The sequence below is a fragment of the Oenanthe melanoleuca genome, chromosome 15, assembly GCF_029582105.1.
Source record: "Oenanthe melanoleuca isolate GR-GAL-2019-014 chromosome 15, OMel1.0, whole genome shotgun sequence".
Taxonomy (NCBI): Eukaryota; Metazoa; Chordata; class Aves; order Passeriformes; family Muscicapidae; genus Oenanthe; species Oenanthe melanoleuca.
The window spans coordinates 13,201,174-13,222,993 of NC_079349.1; the positions used below are offsets into that span (position 1 = coordinate 13,201,174).

Consider the following 21,820-nt stretch of genomic DNA (forward strand, 5'->3'; position numbering starts at 1 on the left):
CGGAGCGATCGCAGCGCGGCTTCCGCCCGCCGAGCGGCAGCGGGGCCCGGCCGGGAGCGGGGCGGGCGGCGGCGGAGCCGGGGCGGGGAGCAGCGCCCGGCCCTGCACGGGCTGTGCCGGCTCCGGTTCCGGCGGGGCCCCGCCGCTGATGGCGGCCCGCGGGCTGCGGCCGCCCCGCCGCGCCCGGGCTGGGGCCGCGCTGCTGCCGCTGCTGCTGCCGCTGCTGCTGCCGCTGCTGAGCCGCGGAGCCGCCCAGGAGCTGAGCCCCCGCGGCAGGAACGTCTGCAGGGCCGGCGGGTAGGAGCGGGGCGGGCAGGTGTGCGGGGCGGGACGGGACCGGGCGGGACGGGACGGGACGGGACGGGACCGGGCGGGACGGGACGCGCTTGCCGGTCCATCCCCCATCTCGGGCAGCCGCGGCGCTGGGCGCCTTCCAAGACAAAGTCCGTCCTGTGCGCGGCTGAGGCAGGGGGAGCCTGTGGCGGGGAGAGCCCGAGGAGCGGAGCCCGAGCGGGGCCAGGGACGTGGGGCTGGTCCCGATCCCCGGGCGGCTGCGGGGAAACGGCCCTGGATGTGTCCGGAGCCGGTCCTGGATGTGTCCGGAGCCAGTCCTGGATATCTCCGGGGCCGGTCCTGGATGTCTCCCGAGCCGGTCCTGGATGTCTCCCGAGCCGGCCCTGGATGTGTCCGGAGCCAGTCCTGGATATCTCCGGGGCCGGTCCTGGATGTCTCCCGAGCCGGCCCTGGATGTCCGGAGACGGTCCTGGATGCCCGGGGCCGGTCCTGGATGCCCAGGGCCGGTTCTGCTGGAGGGAGCTGGGTTTGGGTGTCTCTGGCGATGGAGCCATGAGAGGACAATCCTGCATCCCTGGAGCAGGATTGGGTTGCACTGCTGCCCCTGGGCTGGTGGGATACAGGATGCTTTGGGTATCATGGTGAAGCTGCCCCAGGCTGCTGGGGATTGTGGAACTGGCAGCCCCAGGACTCTCGTGTTTGGGTTCAGAAAGTGGGTGCTGGCACTGTCTAGCTGTCCCGGGGGTCGTATCCTGCCTGCCTGGCTGGGGGCAGGGTCTCAGGGGGTGGCACTGACTTGTCCCTGCTCCCAGTGCTCTCCGTGTCCCACGGGTCCCTTCGCAGAGCATCACTCAGCCGAGCTTCTCTGCAGCGCTCAGGCTCAGTCTGCCCAGGCTCCCGGGCCAGGCTGGCCCCAGCAGAAGGGGAGAGAGCCCGCAGCCGCTGCCTCCCGCCCGGGAGAGCTGGATCCCCTGCGCTCGATGGGGGGCCCAGGCCATAAATGCACCTTTACATCTCGCCTGTGAGGTCAGACGAGTCCACCAGGAAAACATGTGCTTCGGCGAGAGGGGCCGCATAATGGCTCCATTCAGCAGGGCCACAGGGCGCTGGTGCCCCCTCCTCAAATTACAGCCGGAGTTTCCTACGGAGGCATTTCACGAGCCGGAGCAGCCGCAGCTCCCAGCGGCGCGTTCCTTGCCGGGGAGCCCCAGTCCCTCTCGGCAGCCCGTGACCTGCAGCAAAGCTGCTGCTACAGCTCGGGCAGAGGCAATGCGAGTGTTCCTTGTGTTCCTGCGCCCTGCCCCGTGTGCTGGGCTCTCCCCCGGAGCGCAGAGCCCCCTCGTCCCCTCTGGATGGAGGAGGGGAGGTGCTGCACCAGCGCCACGGGGCTCGGGCTCGCTCCCTGTGCCGCCGGCGGTGCCGTGGGATGTTGGGTGGGACAGGTCGGTTGTGTCCATCCTCCTGCAGGACTGGGGCCTGAGGGCAGCCTGGGGGCTGGGGATGGTGGGGCAGGGACAGTGCCTAGGAAGCTCAGGTGATGTTTGCATCATTTTCTATCCCTCACCTTTCTGCAAACCCTTCTTCCCTCTGCCCCCACTCGCTGGGCACCCACTGTCATCATTGCTGTGCACAGTGGGTGTGCAGGACCCCGCTGTATGTTACCATCCAGACCCACCCAGCGGCCCCAAGGCTCTGGTGCTGCAGATCCTGGGGCCAGGGGCAGTGGGACTGGGGGTGGCTCTGGCAGGAGGTCCCAGTGTCCTCCACCCAAGGCTGTTGGACCCTTGGCTCTGCAAAGCCCATCCAGACACCCTGTGGAGATGCCACCACGGGTTTCAGGATTGTGTGACTTCTTGGGACATGGCTCCCAAGTAGAAATTCAAGGAATAATTTAGAGCAGATGAAAAGGGCATATTTGGGTCTCTTGGGGGATTTTGTGTTCTGAATTCAACTTGTCCTTAAATTTGAAGTTCTTTTATAACTGGTTTCCCATTGGTGTGACCAAAGCTGCCCTGGTAACAGCCTGGGCACTGCTTTGTCCCTGTCCTGCTCTCTTGCTAACACTCTCTTCTCCAATCTTTTGTCTTTAATTTTCTTTCTCAGCCTTAAGGGTTTCTATTTATGTCCATGATCCTATTCCTGCCTGCCCTGGGGATGTCTGTCTGTCTGTCTGTCTGCACCCTGAGGCTGGGGTCAGGGAGCTGCAGCTGAGGAGTGTCAGTGCCTGGGACCCAGTGGTCCCAAGAGCACCGTGTTCCAGCTGGGTGGCACCGAGTGATGGGTGGCACAGAGGAAGATGAGCACTGGGAGGAGCAGCAGGGCAGTGATGGGAAGCACTGGGGATGGGGAGGGTGCCAGGGCTCTCTGGGCACTGGGGATACTCTGGGTGTCCTCAGGGCTCCTCTGCAGCTCGTTCAGCTGGGTGCTCTCACATGGGACCACAGGCAGCAGCTCCCAGCTGAGCCCCAGAGTCTTGTTCCTGCTTCCAGGGATGGGAGCCTGCTCCTCATTGCTCAGGGAAGGCTGTGCTGCTCTGAGAAGCCACCCCTGCTGCTTTAGAGTTGTCTCTATAGCCATTGGTAAAGTGATTTTTGGGAGCTGTGTATCATACTAGGTCACAAGGAAAGTATTCTACCTCTGTGAAAAGCCTGGATCCTTAGCTGAGATCCCAGTGACGCTGAGCATGAGCAGGACGTGGCTGTGGACCAGGGGCAAGGCTGGCATGGTCCCTGCAGGTGACAGCTCCAGCTCTGACCATGTCCCACTCCTTTTCCTCCACATCAGCTGAGGTCTCAAGCCCTGGCCACAGCTCAGATGCAGCTTTTCATTGTTTTTTTCCACAGAATTTGTAGTGCTTTGAAGGAAAGAAGGCATTTGCAGGGTGGATGTCTGCAGTGCCGTGTCTGTGTGGGTCAGGAGGCGAGTTTTAAACACAACTCCCAGTTATCCTCCTGAGTGCTCAGGAGGCACATGGAGCAAGCCCTTTGTCATGGCCTGAGACCATGAAACACCTTTTAGTTGCACACCCTGGTGTGACCTGCAGCCAGCACTGAGCCTCTGTGGCTGATGGTGCTCTGGGACATCCCTGTACCCCACTGGGAGCAATGGTTTTCCAGTGCTGCATCCTGGCTGCCCCTCCTTGCCACAGGACCAAGTTTATTTGCTGCCAGAGCTTCTGATAAATGAGGTGGGGGCTGAGCAGGGTGTGGGAGGAAGGAGATTAGCTGTCAGGGAGCAGATGAGCCCAAATCCTGTGAGGCAGTGGGCTGGGTCCCACCTGGGGTGCTGCTCACCTCCTCCAGCCCATGGCAGAATTTTTTCCTCCTGCCACCATGTTCCAGTAACTCCCAACCATCAGCTCATCACAAAGAATACTTTTTGCCACATTTCCCGTGATGCCAGTTTGGTTTAGTAGCCAGGCTGGGCTGTTGGAGGCAGGTTTCCCAGGTGGAAGGGTTTGCTCTTGCAAACCTGTGATGGTTTCAATCTAAAAGCCACCAAACTGAATTTCTAAAGGGTGGAGGCGACCCCAGGTGCAACAGTGAGGCTTTGGCCGTGCATGGGAGGGCAGGAGCACCATGGACCCTTCTCCAGCTCTGCCTGAGTATCCCAGCACAGGTGGCACAGCTTTTTGGGGGGCTCAGGCTGGAGCCTGACTGCAGCCCGGCCAGTCCTCGGGGAGGTGACTTGGTGGTTGTCCCCCCTTTGCATGAAGCCCACCGTGCATCCCCTGCGTGCTCTGTAGGAGCAGAGCCCCACTGAGCCCTGGGATCCCCGTGGGGTGTTTGTGCTGCTGCCATCTCAGCATCTTGCAGCTGCTTCCACAGGCTGCATAGATGGATGGAGCTATTTTGGGCTCCGGCTGCAAGGCATTTTTTCCAGGCCTTGAATCATTTTTGTGGTTCTTTTCTGCCTCTTTTCCAACTCCTTTGCAGCCTGCCACGCAGAGGGGGCACGGTGCTCCCGGCTGGGCCAGGTGCTGCCCACGGAGGGGTGCTGGGGTGGGGCTGCAGCCAGGACCCCACTTGGGCCAGGGGCTGCTGGCAGCTCCTCCCCAGCCCAGATGAGGCAGCCTGGCAGCCAGACGTGATCCTGTGACTGCTCTGGGCTTCGAGCAAATACTTCCTCGCTGTCTCCTCCTCTTTTGCATTTGTTACATATAAAGAGGAAAAGGGGAAAAAAAAAAAAAAAAAAAAAAAAAAAAGCCAAATGCATTCCAGGCTGTGCTGCCAGAGCAGGCTGGGTGAAGTTTTCCCTGACTGCAGCATCGTCTGGGCTGCTTGTGCAGCACTGCTCCCTCGCCTGCAGCACAGCACTGGGGTCACCCCAGGATGAGCAGATGGCTCCAGGGACGAGTAGGGCTCCAGGGATGAGCAGAGCTTCAGGGGTGAGCAGGGCTCCACAAACAGGGGTTTCTGTGGGTCACGGGCAGTGTGCTCCCCATCCCAGCTGCAGCACAATGAGCCCCCAGACATTTGCCTGGGGAGGTTCTTTGAGGTGTCCCCACGTGTCCCCTCCCAGCAGGGAGCTGAGTGTGCCTGCCTGAGCCCCCATCCTGCTCCAGCCTGTGCCAAAAACATCCTGCCTGCTAATGCTGTGCCTGGTACTCCATGGAAGGGCTGGTACTCCAGAGCTCTCAAGAGCTCAGGGACACATTCCAGCTGCCTGCACTTGGCACCCCCCTGCTTGTGCATAGGGACATTACCTGGGAGCTGAGTGTGTTCCAGCTGTTCCAGCCAGCTGCCTTTGGGCTTCCATCCCCAGGCCACAAAGCATCAAGCCTGGGATTCAAGTCATCTTTTCCCCTGGGACATTTAGAACCTTCCCTTTCTTCCCAGCTTTTTTTTTTTTTTTTTTTTTTTTTTTTTTTTTTTTTTTTTTTGGTGGGGGGAGGTGGATAATTTTTTTTTGTTGCAAACATGACTTTTGCTTTTTCGTCACTCCTCATTAATGGAAAAAAAATGGTCCTGTTCTTACTTCTGGCATCACCATAATGGCTGGTGGGGCATCCATGGGATCGCACAGCAGATCCATTAAGTCACTGTGTACTGGAGGAGGAGCTCCCTTTCCCCTCTGGAGGTGCAGAAGCCTCCAACAGGACATCAGGGTGCTCCTGGTGGGTTTTTGGAAAGGACTGGGACTTTCTGAGGGTTGTAACTATTTGTGATGCTTTTTTTATCCCTGCAGCTCCTCGGTTCTCGTGTGCTGCCTGGGATGGAGGCAACAGGGAAGCGAGTGTTTAATAGGTAAACAGCAGGATTCTGCTTCATTGGGCTCTGCCCACCCTTCACTGAGCTCTCCTGGCCTCACCACCACCACCTTAGTGTGTCCTGTGGCTGGGACCCCGTGTCCTGGGGCCCTGCAGCCAGAGCCTGCCTCTCTGCAGTGCTCTAAGCCAGCACCATGTGGATGCAATGGGTGCTCAGCCCATGTCTGGGTCACAGAGCTGTGGGGGATTCCTTCCTTACCAGCCAGCTCTGGCTCTAAGGACTTGGAGATGTTGCCTGGGATCTTAAGGGACAGTGAAGGGTCCCCAGGGTGAAGGTGAAGCTGCAGGGATGGGACTGAGATTCCCAACAGATGCTGCAGCAGCATGGGGACCTGAGCCAGAGCCACCAGTGAAGCTGAAGCTGCCCAGACCAGGCACGTGGCCTCACTGGGCTGCCAAAGACCACTGAGCTTGGACTTGGGCCACACAAGGTGTCACAGCTCTTTACTGGGGCCCCAGTGAGCCCATCCACAGCATGCTGAGCATGAAACCCTGGCAGCATCATTCCCTGCACTGCCAGCACCATGAAGACAGCTGCTTTGGGGCACCCCACAGGGAGGCTGGCCACAGGCTGGCCACAGGGCTCACCATGCCCTGGGAGAGCTGGAGGGGGCACTTTGCAGCTGGGACCAAAGCCCACATAACCAACTAACCCACTGTGCATGAGCCCTGTAACTGCTCACTGCCTGCATTGGGAATGGGGTGTGTCCTGCTTGGAAGAGAGGACAGATCTGCCAGGACAGTGGGGGGAGGATGGTCCCCAGAGAGCTGCTCCCATCTCTTGCCCCCCAACCTGCTCTAACCTGTAGACTCACTGCTCCTAACCTGTGTAATCTGTCTATTTTAGGGGTTTCTATAATATCCACCACCGTAGGTCTAACAACTGCCAGGTAAGGTGGCTGGGATGGGTGGTTGTCCCTGCCCCTCCCAGTGCCTAAGGAAGCTTGTCCAGGGTGATGTGGGATCTGCAAGCACTGCCTGGCTCAGGCATGAGGCAGGAGAGGGCTGGTGGCCTCTGGGGGCAGGTAGCCATGTGGGAGAGGCAGTGCTGGGATGTCAGTGCCCACAGCACCTCCTGCCATGGCCCTTCTCCCCTCTAGCAGCGTGGAGCTGAGCAAGGGACAGCACCACTGGGTGCAGCCTCTGGCAGGGATGGATGGCAGGGGGCTGGTGGCCAGGATGGGTGGCATCCTGTCTGGGTGGCAGAGGTGGAGCTGAGCTGGGTGACAGGAGCTGGTGGAATGTTTCTGGAAAGGGCTCCATCCAGCCCAGGAAGTTACTCACCAGGGTGGCCACAGTGCCACGGCTCAGCAGCACTCAGGGGTCACTGCACACCCCTTTTTCTGCTCTGGAGGGGTCTGGGGGGCTCCAGGGAGCAAGCACTGGTACTCATGGCTGCTGTCTGTCCGTCTGTGCAGCCGTGTGCGAGGGGAACTTCACCTGCAAGGAGAACGAGGTGTGCGTCCGGCCGGGCGAGTGCCGCTGCCGCCACGGCTACTTCGGCGCCAACTGCGACACCAGTGAGTGCTGGCCCTGCCTCTGTGTCCTCGGGGTTCCCCACCTGGCTCCTGCTGGGGGGCTTTCCCCAGATCACCAGGGATGGAGCTGGGAGTGCTCCTGCCCTGCCCTCGGCGCTGTTTCCCGGGGCACTGTCCCCTTGCCGGGGTCTCCTCTTAGATCCGGTGCCCCGGGGAGGAGCAGAGGGAGGGCTGTCAAGAGGTGCTGTTGGGATGTGGGTGGGCTGAGGCCGTGGCTGTCCCCACAGAGTGTCCCCGGCAGTTCTGGGGTCCCGACTGCAAGGAGATGTGCACCTGCCACCCCAACGGGCAGTGCGAGGACGTGACGGGGCAGTGCACCTGCAACGCCAACCGCTGGGGCCCCAGGTGCGAGAACCTCTGCCTCTGCAAGCACGGCAAGTGCGACCAGAGGACGGGCAAGTGCACCTGCGAGCCCAACTGGTGGGGCCCGCAGTGCTCCAGCTCCTGCTACTGCAGCCACAACTCGCAGTGCGACCAGCAGACGGGCAGCTGCCTGTGCCAGCCGGGCTGGTGGGGCCGCGGCTGCAACAACCAGTGCTCCTGCAACAACTCGCCCTGCGAGCAGTTCACGGGGCGCTGCCAGTGCCGCGACAGGACCTTCGGGCCGCGCTGCGACCGCTACTGCCAGTGCTACCGGGGCAAGTGCAACCAGCTGGACGGGACCTGCGCCTGCGAGCCGGGCTACCGGGGCAAGTACTGCCGCGAGCCCTGCCCCGCCGGCTTCTACGGCCAGGGCTGCAGGAGGCGGTGAGTGGCCGGCCCTGCTGGGTCCGGTGCAGCAGGAGGGAGGGCAGCAGGAGGATTTGAGGCGTGCTGGTGATGGGTTTGTCCCCTCGTTGCAGGTGTGGGCAGTGCAAGAGCCTGCAGCCGTGCACCGTGGCCGACGGGCGCTGCCTGACGTGCGAGGCAGGCTGGAACGGCACCAAGTGCGACCAGCCCTGCTCGCCCGGCTTCTACGGAGAGGGCTGTGAGAAGCTCTGTCCCCCCTGCAAGGATGGCCACACCTGCAATCACATCAATGGCAAATGCTCCCACTGCAACCCGGGCTGGATCGGAGACCGGTGAGTGCGGCTGGGTGCAGCACTGGCTCCTGTGAGAGCAGTGCCTGCCTCCCTGGTTCTCCCAAGGAACAGGATCATTGAAGGGTTGTGCAGCCCTAATCCTGGGCACTAGAGTTTGAGGGAGAGTATCTCAGCTTGAGAGCTGAACCTCACTGCAAGCACCCAAGGTCCGAGGGGCACAGGGAGGGCTCTGGCCTGTTCCAGTTCTGTCCCTCCAGTTCCACAGCCCTGTCAGTGGGCTCAGTCCATCCCTGTGCGCCACTCCTGGCTTCAGAAACCACAGGCCACCCTGGTGATGGACAGCCCATCTCCGTGCATGAGGAGGGATGCTGGAGGTCCCCAGCCCCGTGGGTGCTGCAGCCACCTGCCCTCCTCCCTCCAGGTGTGAAACCAAGTGCCGGAACGGGACGTACGGGGAGAACTGTGCCTTCGTCTGCAGCGACTGCGTCAACGGCCAGTGCCACTTCGAGACTGGCCAGTGCCTCTGCCACCCTGGCTCCCACGGCACATAGTAAGTGAGGCACTGCTCAGCACACCTGGGGCACCCTGGGTCACCCTTGTGTCCTGTGCTGCTGCCAGCTGGGAGGTTCCCTGCAGTGGGAGCGCTCGTGGGCAATAGCTCGGGTGATTTGGTGAGCAGTGGGGGAAGGACAAGCTCACAGAGCAGCAGGGGCTGTTGTGCTTTAGAAAAGGCCTGCTTGGCAAAAACAAATCAACAAAGCAGTGGTTTGTTGGGGGTTTTTAAGTCCAGAATGGATTTTCTATCCCAAAAACAGAGAGAAAGCCACATCCCAGAATAGCAAACAGCCTCACAGACATGGCCTCTGTGGGAGGCTCCTGCTCAAAGCTCTGCCTCTGTCTGGGGCCTTCCCCAGGCCTCCTCCTTCCCCCACTCCAGGGGCACAAGGGCCACCAAGGGTCTTGCTTACATCCCTGGGTAGTTTTTCCCAGCATGGGACTGAAATGTTGCTTGAAAAGATGAGGAAAGCATTTTCCACCCAGCTGGGAGATGCAGACAGATCCCCCAGGTCCTGCCAGGTGGTGCTCAGGTTTTCCCAGCAATTAACTGAGGGTGACAGCAAGGACAGGGATTTGGAGCTGGCATCTTGCCCATGCTGGCATTTCACTCAGGGCATAAAAACAGGGAGCAATTGCATTTTGGGAGTGTTGTGGCACTTTGCCAGCCAGTTGTGGTGCTGGAACAGTTGCTGTGCACTGGCACCAGTTCAGGATGCCCAGCCTGGGCATCATGGCCACCTTTGGTGGCAAAGGCAGAGGTGAGAGAGTCTGAATGCTCCTCAGGGTGGTGTGGTGATGCTTTCAGCACAGTGCCAGAGGGCAGAGTGTGGATTAACCTGCTCTGAGACCCTGGCACAGCACTGGGAAGGTGGGATGGGGGATGCTCGGGATGCAGCCTTGGTGCTGTAACCTTGACCTGAGCTGTGCCAGGCAGTGCAGTCAGGCAGGCTCAGGAACGTTCCAGATGCTCAGGCAGATCCCTGTGACTATACACAAACCAGCACATTTGTCAGCAGGGCACAATTTTGCTAAAAAGGGGATTTCTGCAACGAAGGCAGAAGCAACATCCTTGCCATGCAGTGTGTCCTCTCAGCTCTCTGTCAGGAGGAGGCTAAAGGAGCAGCTGCTGAAATATTGATGTGTGCACAAAGTGCTTTATCTTCTCTGTCTTTCCCAGAAGCGTCAGGACTCTTGTGGAAAAAAATCACCCTCCTCTGCTCTCCCAAAAATCTCAGCCTGGGGCAGAAATATGGGGCCAAGTGGTGGGGTGAGAGGTTTGCCTTGCTGGGGAACTGTCCCTTGCCCCTGTTGTGCTGCATGAGCTGCCCAGTGCAGCAGAGCAGATGCAGAAGCTCAGCACCCATCCTGGCAGGCACGTGATGGACACAGGACTGGCACATGGCAGGCACACAGCAGGCACAAGGCATGGCCAAGGTGGCCCTGTGCAGGCTGCTGGAGTGTGAAATGGGCTGAGTGCCTCGGGGCACAGCCTGTGTCCCCAGGGGAGTGGGTTTGGGCTGGGGCCCACTGGCTGCAGCCCCTCCAGCTGGGATGCAGCTGGAGGAGGGTTTGGTGCCCAGCAGTGCTGCCAACATCTGCCAGCTTCAGCTGGGTCCTGCTCTGCAGTGGCTGGCCCACGGCTGGGGGGGCAGGCTGGCTTGGACATGCTCACCCCATGTTTTCTGTGCTCAAGCCCTTGAGACCTGTGGGTTGGTTCCCATTTATGCGTGTCCCCATCATCTCTGTGATACCATCAGGGAGTCATTTTAACAGCAGTGGAGATTTGGCACCAGGCATTACCAAACTGAGAGAGTCTTAGGGCTGCTCTGTTGTTTTTCCTTCTTGGAGGCAAAAAAAAAGTCAAATCTGGGCACCTTCCCAGCTTGTGGCCGCTGTGGCTCTGCCTGGTTTGATGAGGGTGGGGCTGGGGGTGCCTTGGCCACATCACCGCTGAGCTGAGCTGGAATCCCTGTGTATCAGGGCATCTTCAGATGTGACTGCTGGGTTAATGGCCTTTCCTAATCGCTGTGCCTAATGGTGAAGCCCCGTGCAGAGAGCAGTAAGAGGAGCTGGAGGAGTGCTCCCTGGAGCAGGGAGGGGTTGGGAGAAGGTGGCAGCCAAGTGTCCCCTGGTGCTGTGCCTGGGGTGGGGGATGCAGCCCTTCCCTTCCCTTCCCTTCCCTGCAGCTGTAACCTGACCTGCCCCCCCGGGCGCTTCGGGGCCAACTGTGCCGAGCTGTGCGGCTGCCACGACGGCGCCTGCGACCCGCTGACGGGCGCCTGCCACATGGGTGAGTGCGGGGCCGGGGGCGGGCTCTGCCTCGGGGCTCTGCCCGGCTCAGCTGCGGGTCTGCCTTGCAGAGGCCAACCAGAGGATGGGGGTGATCGGGGCGGGGGCCCTCCTGGCACTGCTGCTCATCCTCCTGCTCTCCCTGCTCTGCTGCTGCTGCGTCTACCGCAAGAAGGACGAAGCCGGCGGGTGAGTGCTGGGGCCGGGAGAGATCTCTCCAGCTGGGAATGCAGAAGGAAGATCAGTGGGCTCTGGGATTGGCAGGGGGTTGCAGAGACCGTGGTTCTGCAGGGAAACTGGGGCAGAGCTGTGCTGCCCACCATGACACTGTGTGGGTACCTGGTCTGAGCAGCCCTGGTGCATCATCAGGGCTGATGGAGGCACTCAGGGTGAGCACTTCCAGGGGAACCCCTCCTGCTCTCCCTGACTTTGTTTCTCCCTTGTGGGCCATCATTTCATGGAGACCTGCCAAGTCCCCCCCAGTTTTTGGGGTCTGGAGCTGATCTGCAGAGGAAGGGCTGAATCACAGCGAGGGTATCACTACACAAAGCCCTCAGAACAAAGCCCTGGGTGAAGGGATGAGGCCTGGGAGATGGGGGAGATGCTGACTGTCCCACGTGGGGGTGGGTGGTCAGTGCTGGGAGGGTGGGCTCCTCCAGCAAGGCCAGGATGCTGACAGCATTTTAGCAGCACGAGGTTAACATCCTACCGTCAGAGTAGGAGTGGGTGCAGACCCAAGGCAGAGGGAAAGGTTTGTGCTGCCCAGCAAGGGATGAGAGGGCTGTTGGAATTTTCCAGAATCCTCCCCTTGCAGCCCTGTGAGCTCAATCCCAGCCAGGCACAGATGGCTTGGAGAGCCTGCAGGCTGCAGGTAGTTACCCTGCAGATAAAGCACAAAACCATCAGGTGTGAATGGCACAGGGAGAGGAGGAACTGCAGACAGTTTCCTCTCTCCCAGGGTGCCCAGACCACAGTGTCCCCAGATTGCTGGGTCACCCGTGGTGCTGTCCTAGCACAGCCCCTTGCTGTGGGCATAGTCCAGGGTCCCTTCAGTCAGCTCACAAAGCCACCCACTCCTGTGGAGAATTGCTTGAAAATGTGGCCCCAGGAGGCTTCAAAACCAGAGAGCAAATAAAGAGAACCCACGTGTTTGGCTTTGGATTGGGATGATTTCTTTTTGTTTTTTTAAGATTTGGGGTGTTGACCAGGCATTGTGGGTATTGTGGGGCTGCACTGCCAATGGCCATGGCTGGATCCAGCCTTCCCACCATTCTCTTTACATCCTGGTGTGGCACAAGCTAGTGCCTGGGGCTGGCAGCAGATGCTGTGGGTCCTCAGCTCCTTCAGCCTGGGCACCCCCTGCCTTCCATCCACCCCATCATCGCTCCAAAACCCCTTTGCACGTGCAGCATCCCTGAGCTGCCCATGAAAGCTGTCCCCACCAGAGGAGGGGAGCAGTGCCTCTGACAGTGCCATCACCTTCCCTGCAGCTCCAGCCAGGACCCAGCAGCAGCCAAGAAGCCTCCAAGGCGTTTGTGTGGGCGGTTCAGTCGCATTGGGATGAAGCTCCCACGCATCCCCCTGCGCCGCCAGAAGCTGCCCAAGGTCATGGGTAAGGCACTGGGGCTTGGGGAACGTGCAGAGAGGTTTTACTGCTGTCAGAGCAGCGTGTGTGGCTCACAGCACCCTTTGCAGCCCTAAAGCAGGGCAGTGAGCATGGCAGGGCAGTGCCAGGGATTCACTGGAAGCATTTCAGTGGTTGGTCTGAGCTGCCTGGCTCACAGGAGCTCAGCCGTTTGTGTCTGCAGCTTCTGGATCTCCAAGCACATTTTGCTTTGTGAGGATGCAAATGTTGTACCTGGTTCTGGAACTCTGCTGAGTAGTTTTGGGTTTACTCTCCTGAGGTTTCCCTGGAGAGGAATTGGTCCCTGTCACTCAGCAAGACACCTTGTTAGTGCTTCTGATCCTGAAGTAAGCCCAGGAGCCAGAGCATCTGGGCAGGTGCCCACCCTCCTGCCATGTGCAGCAGAGTTGAGGATGGAGGGGCAGAGATACAGGTTGAGCTTCCCACTCTGCCCAGGCACAGAACTGGCAAACAGGGAACTGCTGCCACCTGGTAAAGCCCCTGACCTGGCACTGTCAGCTCATCAGGTGCCTGGAGCCTTTCGAGGTTCCTCCCTCAAAAGCTGCTCCCCAGCCTTGGCACCAGCTTTGGGTGCACAGCTCTCCCTGGGGGTCACAGCTGGGCTGGCAGCCTGCAGGCCACCCCTGGGCTCACACCAGCAGTGTTTGGGTACTGCTGTGAGTGGGATCTGCTCCTCAGGTGTCAGTGGTGCCAGTGTGGGTCTGGCTCATGTCACCCCAAATTTGCCAGGGCTAACTGAGCCCTGCACCCCACCATGCATTCTTTCCAAGCAGCAAAGCCCAACCAGCCCCAAGGGTGATGCCGATCACGGGGAGCTTGGGATGGGTGTGAGGGGGTGGCCAGGAGAACTCTGGAATCCCTCTCTCATAGTTCTTCTCCTGCCTCTTCTTGGTCTTGAGACCAGCTGCCACTGTGCAGGCAGGACTGGGATTGTCATCCTGATGCTGTGGCTCCAGGAGATTTTGGGGAGCAATGGCAGGTAGGGATATGTGGGAGGCATCCACATTTCTCTCAGCCTCAACAGCCTGGGAAGAAAAATCCCTGGCAACCATGCTGGAGCCCCCAAGCCTCCCAAAGCTTCAAGGTGCACTACCTATCCTCATTTTGTAATCTGGCTGTGTCCTGGGTCTCTCTGGAGTCCCAGAGTTGCCTTGTGGCCGTGAGTACCAGCCACTCGTCACGCCTCCTCTCAGGAAGCATCTCCCTTCATCCGCTTCCAGACAGCTGCTTTTAATTTTCTCTTTTTGGTTTTTGTTACAAGGAAAGCCATGTTGGAACTGCTGCTTTCCCCTCTCTGGGCCATTTGCTCTTTAAATATATCTGCTTGGGTTTTTCTCCTTGCTCCATGAAGCCAAACTATGCAGGGGCAAGTGTGCAGCACTGCTGTCATTTTAACAGCCCTGCATGTCTGAAGCCAAATTCCCTAATAATGGATAAATGTTCCAGTAGGCATCCCAATAACCCTAAAAGTTATTTTGTTGTAAATAAGGGATGTGCTGCATGGATCAAACAGTCCAGGCAGACAATTGCAGCATGACTGGGATGCAGTTTGGGTTGGGATGTTCAGTCAAAGGTTAAAGACACCTTGAAACACCCACTCTGTGCATGGGGTTTTCCTGAGCTGGGAGGGACCCACAGGGATCATCAGTCCACCTCCTGGCCCCGCACAGACACCCCAACAGTCCCACTCTGTGCCTGAGAGCATTGTCCAAGCTCTCCTGGAGCTCTGGCAGCCTTGGGGCCATGCCCGTTCTCTGGAGCCTGGGCAGTGCCCAGCACCCTCTGACATTATCCTTTTGCAGCCCTTCATCCAAAGCAAGACTCTGCCTTGCTTTGGAGGCCACTTGTCATTGTCCCAGGGAACAAAATCCCGGTGGAAGGGGATGGGGACAGGTGCTTCTTCTGCTGCAGGGAGGGTCAGTCCCTCCTCCCAGCTGGTTGCTGCCTCAGTTTTGTGGGTACCCAAGGAGGATGCTGAAGCTGTGGGCACCTAGGGAAGCCCCTCAAGATGTGTTGGGCTTATCCAAAAAAAAGCCTTAAAATATCAAGCTGGGGAAAAAAAAGTCATTCCAGCCCAAACAACTCTTAACTTCTATCTTGTCTATTTTGTTTTACTAACACCGATTTTCCTCTGGTGGTTTCTTGGTTCCTGTTGGCTTCCTTTGATCATCCTTCTGCATCCATGTGCAAAAGCATATGGAAAAGAAAAATGCAGTCAAGTGATGCTGAAGCAGGAATCAGTGGAATTGAAGCCAGCAGCTGATTTTCTCTGGGAAGGGGACAGTCACAGTGCCAGGACCCTCTCTGCAGAGGGGCTGTGCCGGGCTGCACAGCTCATGGGTGACCACTGGGACACTCACCAAGTCATCATGGGACCCAGGGCTTGGGTGGCTTGTCCTTCCATCATGTGCATCCTCAGTCTGGGCAGCTGGAGATGGGGACAGATGGAACTGTGAGGCTCGAACAGACTCTGCTGCCCACAGCCCAAGCATGGGGGATACCAGGACACTGCTGGTTGATGGTTTCTGTGGCCACTTGCCTGAGGGACCTGGTGGGACTGTGCAGCAGGAGGTGTCCCCGTGCGTTGGATGCTGTCCCTGTCCCTGACACCCAGCAGGAAACTGGGCAGAGGGGAGCTGTGCAGCATCCTGGCTGGCAGCAGGAACTGGGGGGGTCAGCAGAACAGGCACTGACAACAGTTCCTTGTCCTCACAGTGGCCCACCATGACCTGGAAAACACCCTGAACTGCAGCTTCATCGAGCCACTGTCTGTGGTGGAGCAGCCTTCCCCATCCTGGTCGTCCCGTGGCTCCTTCTCCTCCTTTGACACCACAGACGAGGGGCCTGTGTACTGTGTCCCCCATGAAGGTGAGCAGGGAACAGGGTGCATCCCCAGGGGACTTCGGGGACAATACCAGGGGCCTGCTCAGTGACAGGTGTCACTCTTCATGGTGAGGACCGTGTCACCCTGGTTCCTCGTGCAGGTTCCAGTCACACCTCCCACACAGTGTCAGAGCTCCCTCTTCCAGCATCTGCTGCTCCAGGGTTTAGAGCCAGGAGATCTCTGACTGGGAGTCTAACTGGGAGGACACTGTCCTGCGGGAGCATCTCAGTCCTTCCTTCCTCAGGCACGCCCCACCTGACACCACTGTGCTCTCTTCCCGCAGAGAGCATGGGTGACAGCAGGGACAGAGGGACACCTGCCAGCCCCGGGGACAAGCTGGTGGTCCCCATTAGCGGGGAGGAAGCGGGCGAGTACACGTTCCTGAAGGAGACGGGCTCTGTCCGAGCCTTCCCGACCGACAGCAGCGAGACGCCCCTGCTCAAGTCCTCGGACAGCGAACGCTCCTCCTGCGGTTCGGGCTCGGCCGGCGCCGCGCTCTACGCCAGGGTCGCCCGCCTCTCCAAGCAGTCCAGGGAGGAGGAGGATGCCGCTGCGGAGCCCCGCAGCCCCGAGAAGCCGCCATCCCCGGAAAGGACCAAGCCCCGTCCTCCAGACCCGGCCACGAAGCCCAAAGTCTCCTGGATCCACGGCAGGTACAGCTCTGGCCAGTCCAACTCCCTGCCGGCACCCGGCCAGCCCCCAGAGCAAGTGGGCGCCCGGTCCGGCAGCCCCGAGCAAGACCAGAGCCTGGCCAGGAGGAAGAGGAGTCCGAGCGAGACGTCGGCCAGTGTGCAGGGCAGAGCGGAGGAGAAGGGCGGCTCCCGGGGCAAGGAGAAAGCTCAGAAGCAGCCAAAGGAGCCCGGCATCCCCGAGGGCAAATCCAACCTCTGCGGGGAGCCCCAGTCACCCTCCAAACCCAAGCAGAGGAGCAAAGCCGGCTCGGAGCCGATGGAGACCATCAACGGGGCGGTGCAGAACGCCTTCCGAAAGATGGGCGCCTTCCAGCCGGAGCGGCGGGCCGGGGACACCAGGGATGCTCCTTGTAGCCCCGGCACCAGCAAACCCCGCTCCGAGCCGCTGTATCCCCAGCTGGCCTCCGAACTGGCCGCTCAGCTGAAGGAAAAGACTCAGAGCCTCAACAAGGGGGACGGAGGCATCCGGGCGAACGGGGTCGGCGCCCAGCGGGAGAAGCCCACCCCTCCCCAGAAAGCCAAGCGCTCGGCGGCCGCCGGCGGCCAGAAGACCAGCAAACCCTTGCTGCCCACCTCTCCCCATCTGCAAAAACTGATCCCCGCCGCGGCCGAGACGGCAGCCGGGGAGCCCAAGTGGGTGGAGAAGCCGAGTGCCGGCAGCGGCCAGGATCAGACTCTCCCCACGGACCAGACGGCCAAGAAAACTCCCATTAAGAAGCCTCCCAGAAAGAAGAGCCGGGAAGCGAGCCTGGAGCCGCCCAGGGCAGCGGCTGCTGTGCCAGCTCAGGCAGTGCAGTGACCAGGAGCCGGCCACCGGCCCCGCACCGGCCGCACACCGGGAACAAGGACATTTGCCAGCACAACCAGCGAACGTGGGAGCCCGGACTGGGCTAGGGGCACTGGAAGAGCCTTAATCCTCCCTTTATTGCCCTCCACCTCACTCATCGCCCTTTGTGCCTTAGTCCTCCTTGCCCCAGGACCCCGTCCCTCCAGCCGTGCCCGCTCCTGCTCTCCGCCGGGTCTCGGCTCGCCGTCCCTCTGCGCAGGGCGGGACCGCCAGGAGCCGCCCCGGGGGCTCCGTGTGTGGCGTATCCCCCCCACACACTCTTTTTGTAGCAGTATTATCGACCGCATAAGCAGCGCTTGTACTAGACGTGCCCACGGTATATTCTGCAGTAACCGAGCCGCTCGCTTCCCGCTCTCCGTTCCGGTCTGTTTGGGTCGCGGAGCACGGGAGAGGGAGAGAGCTGCTGCTCCGTGCCCGGGGCAGTGCCACAGATGTGCCCCGCATCCACCGCCGGCAGCAGCTCCCCTGCCCCGGCGCCCTCCAGGCACAGCTCTCCACTGCCGGTGCATGCCGGAGTGGGGTCGAGCTGGTTTCGACCGATGCCACCCTCCCTCCCTCCGCCCCGGCGCTGCTCCTGGCCAGGAGGAAGCACTATTTATGGATGGAGCTGGACGCCCTTCGGGCTCCTGCGTCCCGTCCAGTGGGACGGGAGGGATTAGTTTGGTATGAGAGAGCCTGGCACCTCTGCAGAGCGCTTTCCTAATAAAAATGTATTTCTTCCATAGCTGGGTGCCATCTGTCCCTGCCCCGCCTTCCCCTGGGCAGGCTTGAGTGCTCCCTGGTCCTGCGTGGGATGCAGTGGGGAGATGAGTGAGCTTGCAGCAGTACAGGCAGGTGGTAAGCAGCAGCCAGGGTTAGTCCCGCGGGGGCTGCTGCTACACGAGCTCATCGGGCATCAGACATAGCCCTGAGGGCAAGGCGAGGAGCTTCCCTTCCCCCAGGACCCAGCATTGTCCCAAAGGCTGCCCGGTGCCGTGCTCAGACGCTCCTCAGTGTAGCCTGGGTCAGACCCTGAGGTTCAAGAGATCTCTGGCCACTAAGCAAAGAGAGCCCACCTCTGGGTCCTCAGGGTCCTGGGACACAAATGTGGGGGGCATGAGCTCTGAGCTCAGCTTTCTAAATTCCCTGCCCAGGGGCTGCCAACCCTGTCAGCATTTGGGGTTTTCACACAGCTCCAGGCACGGTGCTGCCAGAGGACAAGGCTGGGACAAGCCAGGGGCAGCCCAGAAGCTGAGGCTTCTCCCACACAGCTCCTAACCACGATTCCTAAGCAGGATTGTCCCTGACATCAGAATTGGGGCTGTCTGCTTCCAAGGGAGCCAGGAGCATTGGTGCCTGCCACTGAGCCATCCTGAGCTGTTCCCACCGTGGAGGATGATGGCCCAGAAGACCACCAGAGCAAAAGACCAACCACAGCAGTCTCAGAGGTGATGGAGGCAGCTGATGAGCACCAAGATGGGATGAGACCACATGGAGCCACGACTACAACCAGCCCTGTCCTTCCAGCAGTGTCCTGTTATGCCATGGGCTGTGAAGGACATGGATGAAGCATAGCCACACTTCAGTATAATGAAGGGCTGATGGATCTCCTTTCCAGGCACCCTGCAGGCTTTCTTCCCACCACTGCACGCTGGATATCTCTGACTGACAGCTCCCTGTGATAGACACCAGTGAGGAGGTCTTGTTCAGGGGTTCACAAATCAACAGAGGCTGAAAACCATCTAACAATTTCCTTGCAGCTGTGAAATTATACCCACTTGCTGTTTTGAGCTGCTTTCCAGGGCTGTTCTGGGCAGACAGAAAATTTTGACCTCAAGGAAAACCAGCTGAACCCAGTGGTGTGGAAAAATTAGGTGTTCTGCTCCCCTGAGACAAAGCAGAATCCACCTTCCCTGATAGACAGGTAGGGCTTTTGGTGACAACACACTGGGGAGGAGAAGTTGTGGGAGAGGCTGTGACAGAGCCAGCAGCCCCTCTGTTCCACCAGCACATCACACATGGGATCAGAGGAGCACGGTGACACTTCTGGCTCATTCTCTCCTCCACCAACACTGCAACACTGATCTTCCTCCCATTTCCTCCTGATTTCCCAAAGCAAAGGAGCCCTTGAGCTGGACAACAGCTTGGTTTTCTGGCTTGGCCAGCGAGCAGCAATAAAAGCCAGCCTGCTGCCAACAACTCATTTCCTGTTTCAGGCTCTACCAAAAATAAACTCAGAAGGGAAACTCCAATGAGAATGAAACACACGGGAGACAACTCAGAGCTCTCAAAACTATATAGGAAATTTCTCTGTTTTCACTAGGAAGGGGGATGGCAGTGTCAGAGTGAATTTCATGCTGGATGTGGGGATTGTGAAGGGGGTTGGGCAGCTCCACCAGGGTATAAGGATATAAATATATGTGCAGCTGACACTTCCTGGGCTGCATTCTGCATGGGGGAATGGCTGTTTCCTTCTGTGCCTCACAAAGTGGATGCAGGGTCCTGCCTGCCTGCCCAGGACACTTGGCTCCAGGGATGTCCCCAGGCCATATTTTGTCCTCGAGCAGCCCCATCCAGCTGGCACTGGGCTCTGCTGCCGGGCTGCATGGAGCACCCCAGCTGGGAGCCAGAAAGAGCTGCAGTCATTGCGCCACCACCAGAACCATCTCCCATTCCTCACCCCAGACCTCATCAACATCTCTTGGGGACAGTTGGTGTTTGAGGAAGGCTCTGGTGGTGTTTCAGTGGCAAGAAATAGAAGCCTTTTGCAGGCTACTGCAAGCTACTGCTTGTGTGCTCTCCACCAGCTCCGCTCCACGCAGGTGGCACCAAACCTGCAGAGCCAAGGATGGGCACTGTGCTCCTGCAGGATGGCAGCTCCAGCATCAGCCCCCTGCAGGAAGGAGAAAGCTGTGCTCCAGGGGTCCCTGTGAGCATGGGTGGTGGCTCTGGGACCCTGCACCCCCAGCCCTGGCACGGCACAGACACCTAGATCCAGCACCCACAGCTTTGCCTTGGGATGGTGGAGCCTCTGGGTGGGTATTTGCAGGTTGATTTTCCCTCATGAGAAAATGGGGCAGGGAGGTGGGCAGTAATTTGCCTCTGCACCCTGTGCCCAAGATGCCACAAGACACAGGACATGGATAAAATTACATACTCCAGAGTATATGCACCCACACAAAAATATGTGTGTGTGTATATTATATATATATTCTAATAAGTCAATATACATTATATATATATAAAAAATTTATTCCTGGAATGTATAGGAGTGTATATTATATATAATATACATTATATATATATATATATATACACACACACATAATATATAATATATATGTTATATTATATTTTATATATATATTACATATATATATGTATATATATATATATAAATAACATAATACAAAAATGTATTTGTATGCACTCCTATACACTCCAGGAGTAAAGGTTTTTCTATTTCTATATGTATTTTTGTATATAGACACCTACACTCTCCTATATACTCCCGCAGTACATAGTACATATACTTCCAAATATATAACATGGATTTTATACACTTCTGTAGTTTTATGTATACATATATATATATATATATATACACACACACAATATGTATATATACATATACATATATATATACAAACATGTACTTACCTGTTTTTCTAAGCTCCAGGAGCTGAAGGTGAGGCCTTTGAGGTCAGGCTGAGCCTGCCCACAGCCTCCAGGTGCCAGCCACATCCCCACTGGCCTCGTGGCAGTGCCACCCGGGCAGCTCTCACCACCGTGCCCACAGACCAGGTTTTGGGACACCAATTCCAAGAAGTGCTGTGCTGGGTACTTCCCTGAGGATCTGGGCTTCAGGGAGCTCCAGCACGGACTTGCAGGGAAGCAGGGCAGCCAAGATATCTGGCAGGGACTTCACCTCCTCTGCGAGCAGGACCTGGCACCACTCTAAAGCCATTTTGTCCCCACTGGTGGGCAGGACAAAGCCACGGTCACCTCCTCTGCCCTGTCCTGCGCTGCAACGCGATGCGTGGGCTTCCATGTGAGGATGCACCTTCTGCCCAGCGAGACCTCCGGGGGCGCCTGGGCAGCCCGGAGAGTGCGCCTGGAGGATGGGGCTCCCGTGGATGAGCCTTTAGCGGGGCGCTGAGCACTGAGCACCGTGCAGGGAAGGACTCAGCCGCACCCCCGCTCGCAGGCATCGGGGGCATGCCGCACCTCCCGGCCGCACATCCAGCAAACCCACCCTGGCTCCGTTGTAAGACTCTCCCTCACCCCATGGACTAGTGGAAGTGTTTCCATGAGATCCAGGGCGCCAGTTAATCCCGGGCCGCAATGAGCTGCGCAGAGCAAAGGGATTTCTAACATACGGAGCCATAGCTGGGCAAATCCAAGTGCCCGAGCCTTTATTTCAGCCTCCGCATCATTTGGGAAAAATCCATATTTTTGCAGGGAAAGTACTAGGGCACTGTATCCAAGTGTTTTGAGCAGGAGAGGAGGAATAATTAGGCGGAGTCAGGCCTAATCAGGCAGTACCTGATTCATGCCCAGCCTGTGCTGCCGGCCGCATCGCGCCTGCCCGTGTTTAGTCTATGAGGGAGCACAAATCACTGCGCAATGTCATCCCTCTGCCCGGATCTGGATTTCATTAGGAGCCACATGATCGGCGCTGGCTGCTGCCGGGGCTGGCCGGCTCCCCCCGAGAGCTGCACAGGATGCGGGGCGGGGGTCGGGGCGCGGGGCTGAATGAGCTCCTTGTCTGCAGCGCAGGAGCCGCAGCCTCCTCCTTGGGAC

At 58.7% G+C, this 21,820-nt stretch overlaps 1 protein-coding gene across 1 annotated transcript in view; it reads left to right on the forward strand.

Moving 5' to 3' along the window:
* The window catches only part of SCARF2 (scavenger receptor class F member 2), an 18,820-nt gene extending 1,058 nt beyond the window's left edge, over positions 1–17,762 (forward strand). The window contains 11 exon segments of the mRNA XM_056504656.1: positions 3–297; positions 5,482–5,540; positions 6,982–7,083; positions 7,329–7,848; positions 7,944–8,162; positions 8,545–8,673; positions 10,868–10,971; positions 11,042–11,159; positions 12,461–12,582; positions 15,331–15,483; positions 15,783–17,762. Coding sequence (XP_056360631.1) covers positions 3–297; positions 5,482–5,540; positions 6,982–7,083; positions 7,329–7,848; positions 7,944–8,162; positions 8,545–8,673; positions 10,868–10,971; positions 11,042–11,159; positions 12,461–12,582; positions 15,331–15,483; positions 15,783–16,990 — 3,029 coding nt within the window. The 3' untranslated portion in view covers positions 16,991–17,762.
* Positions 17,763–21,820: the final 4,058 nt, after the last annotated feature.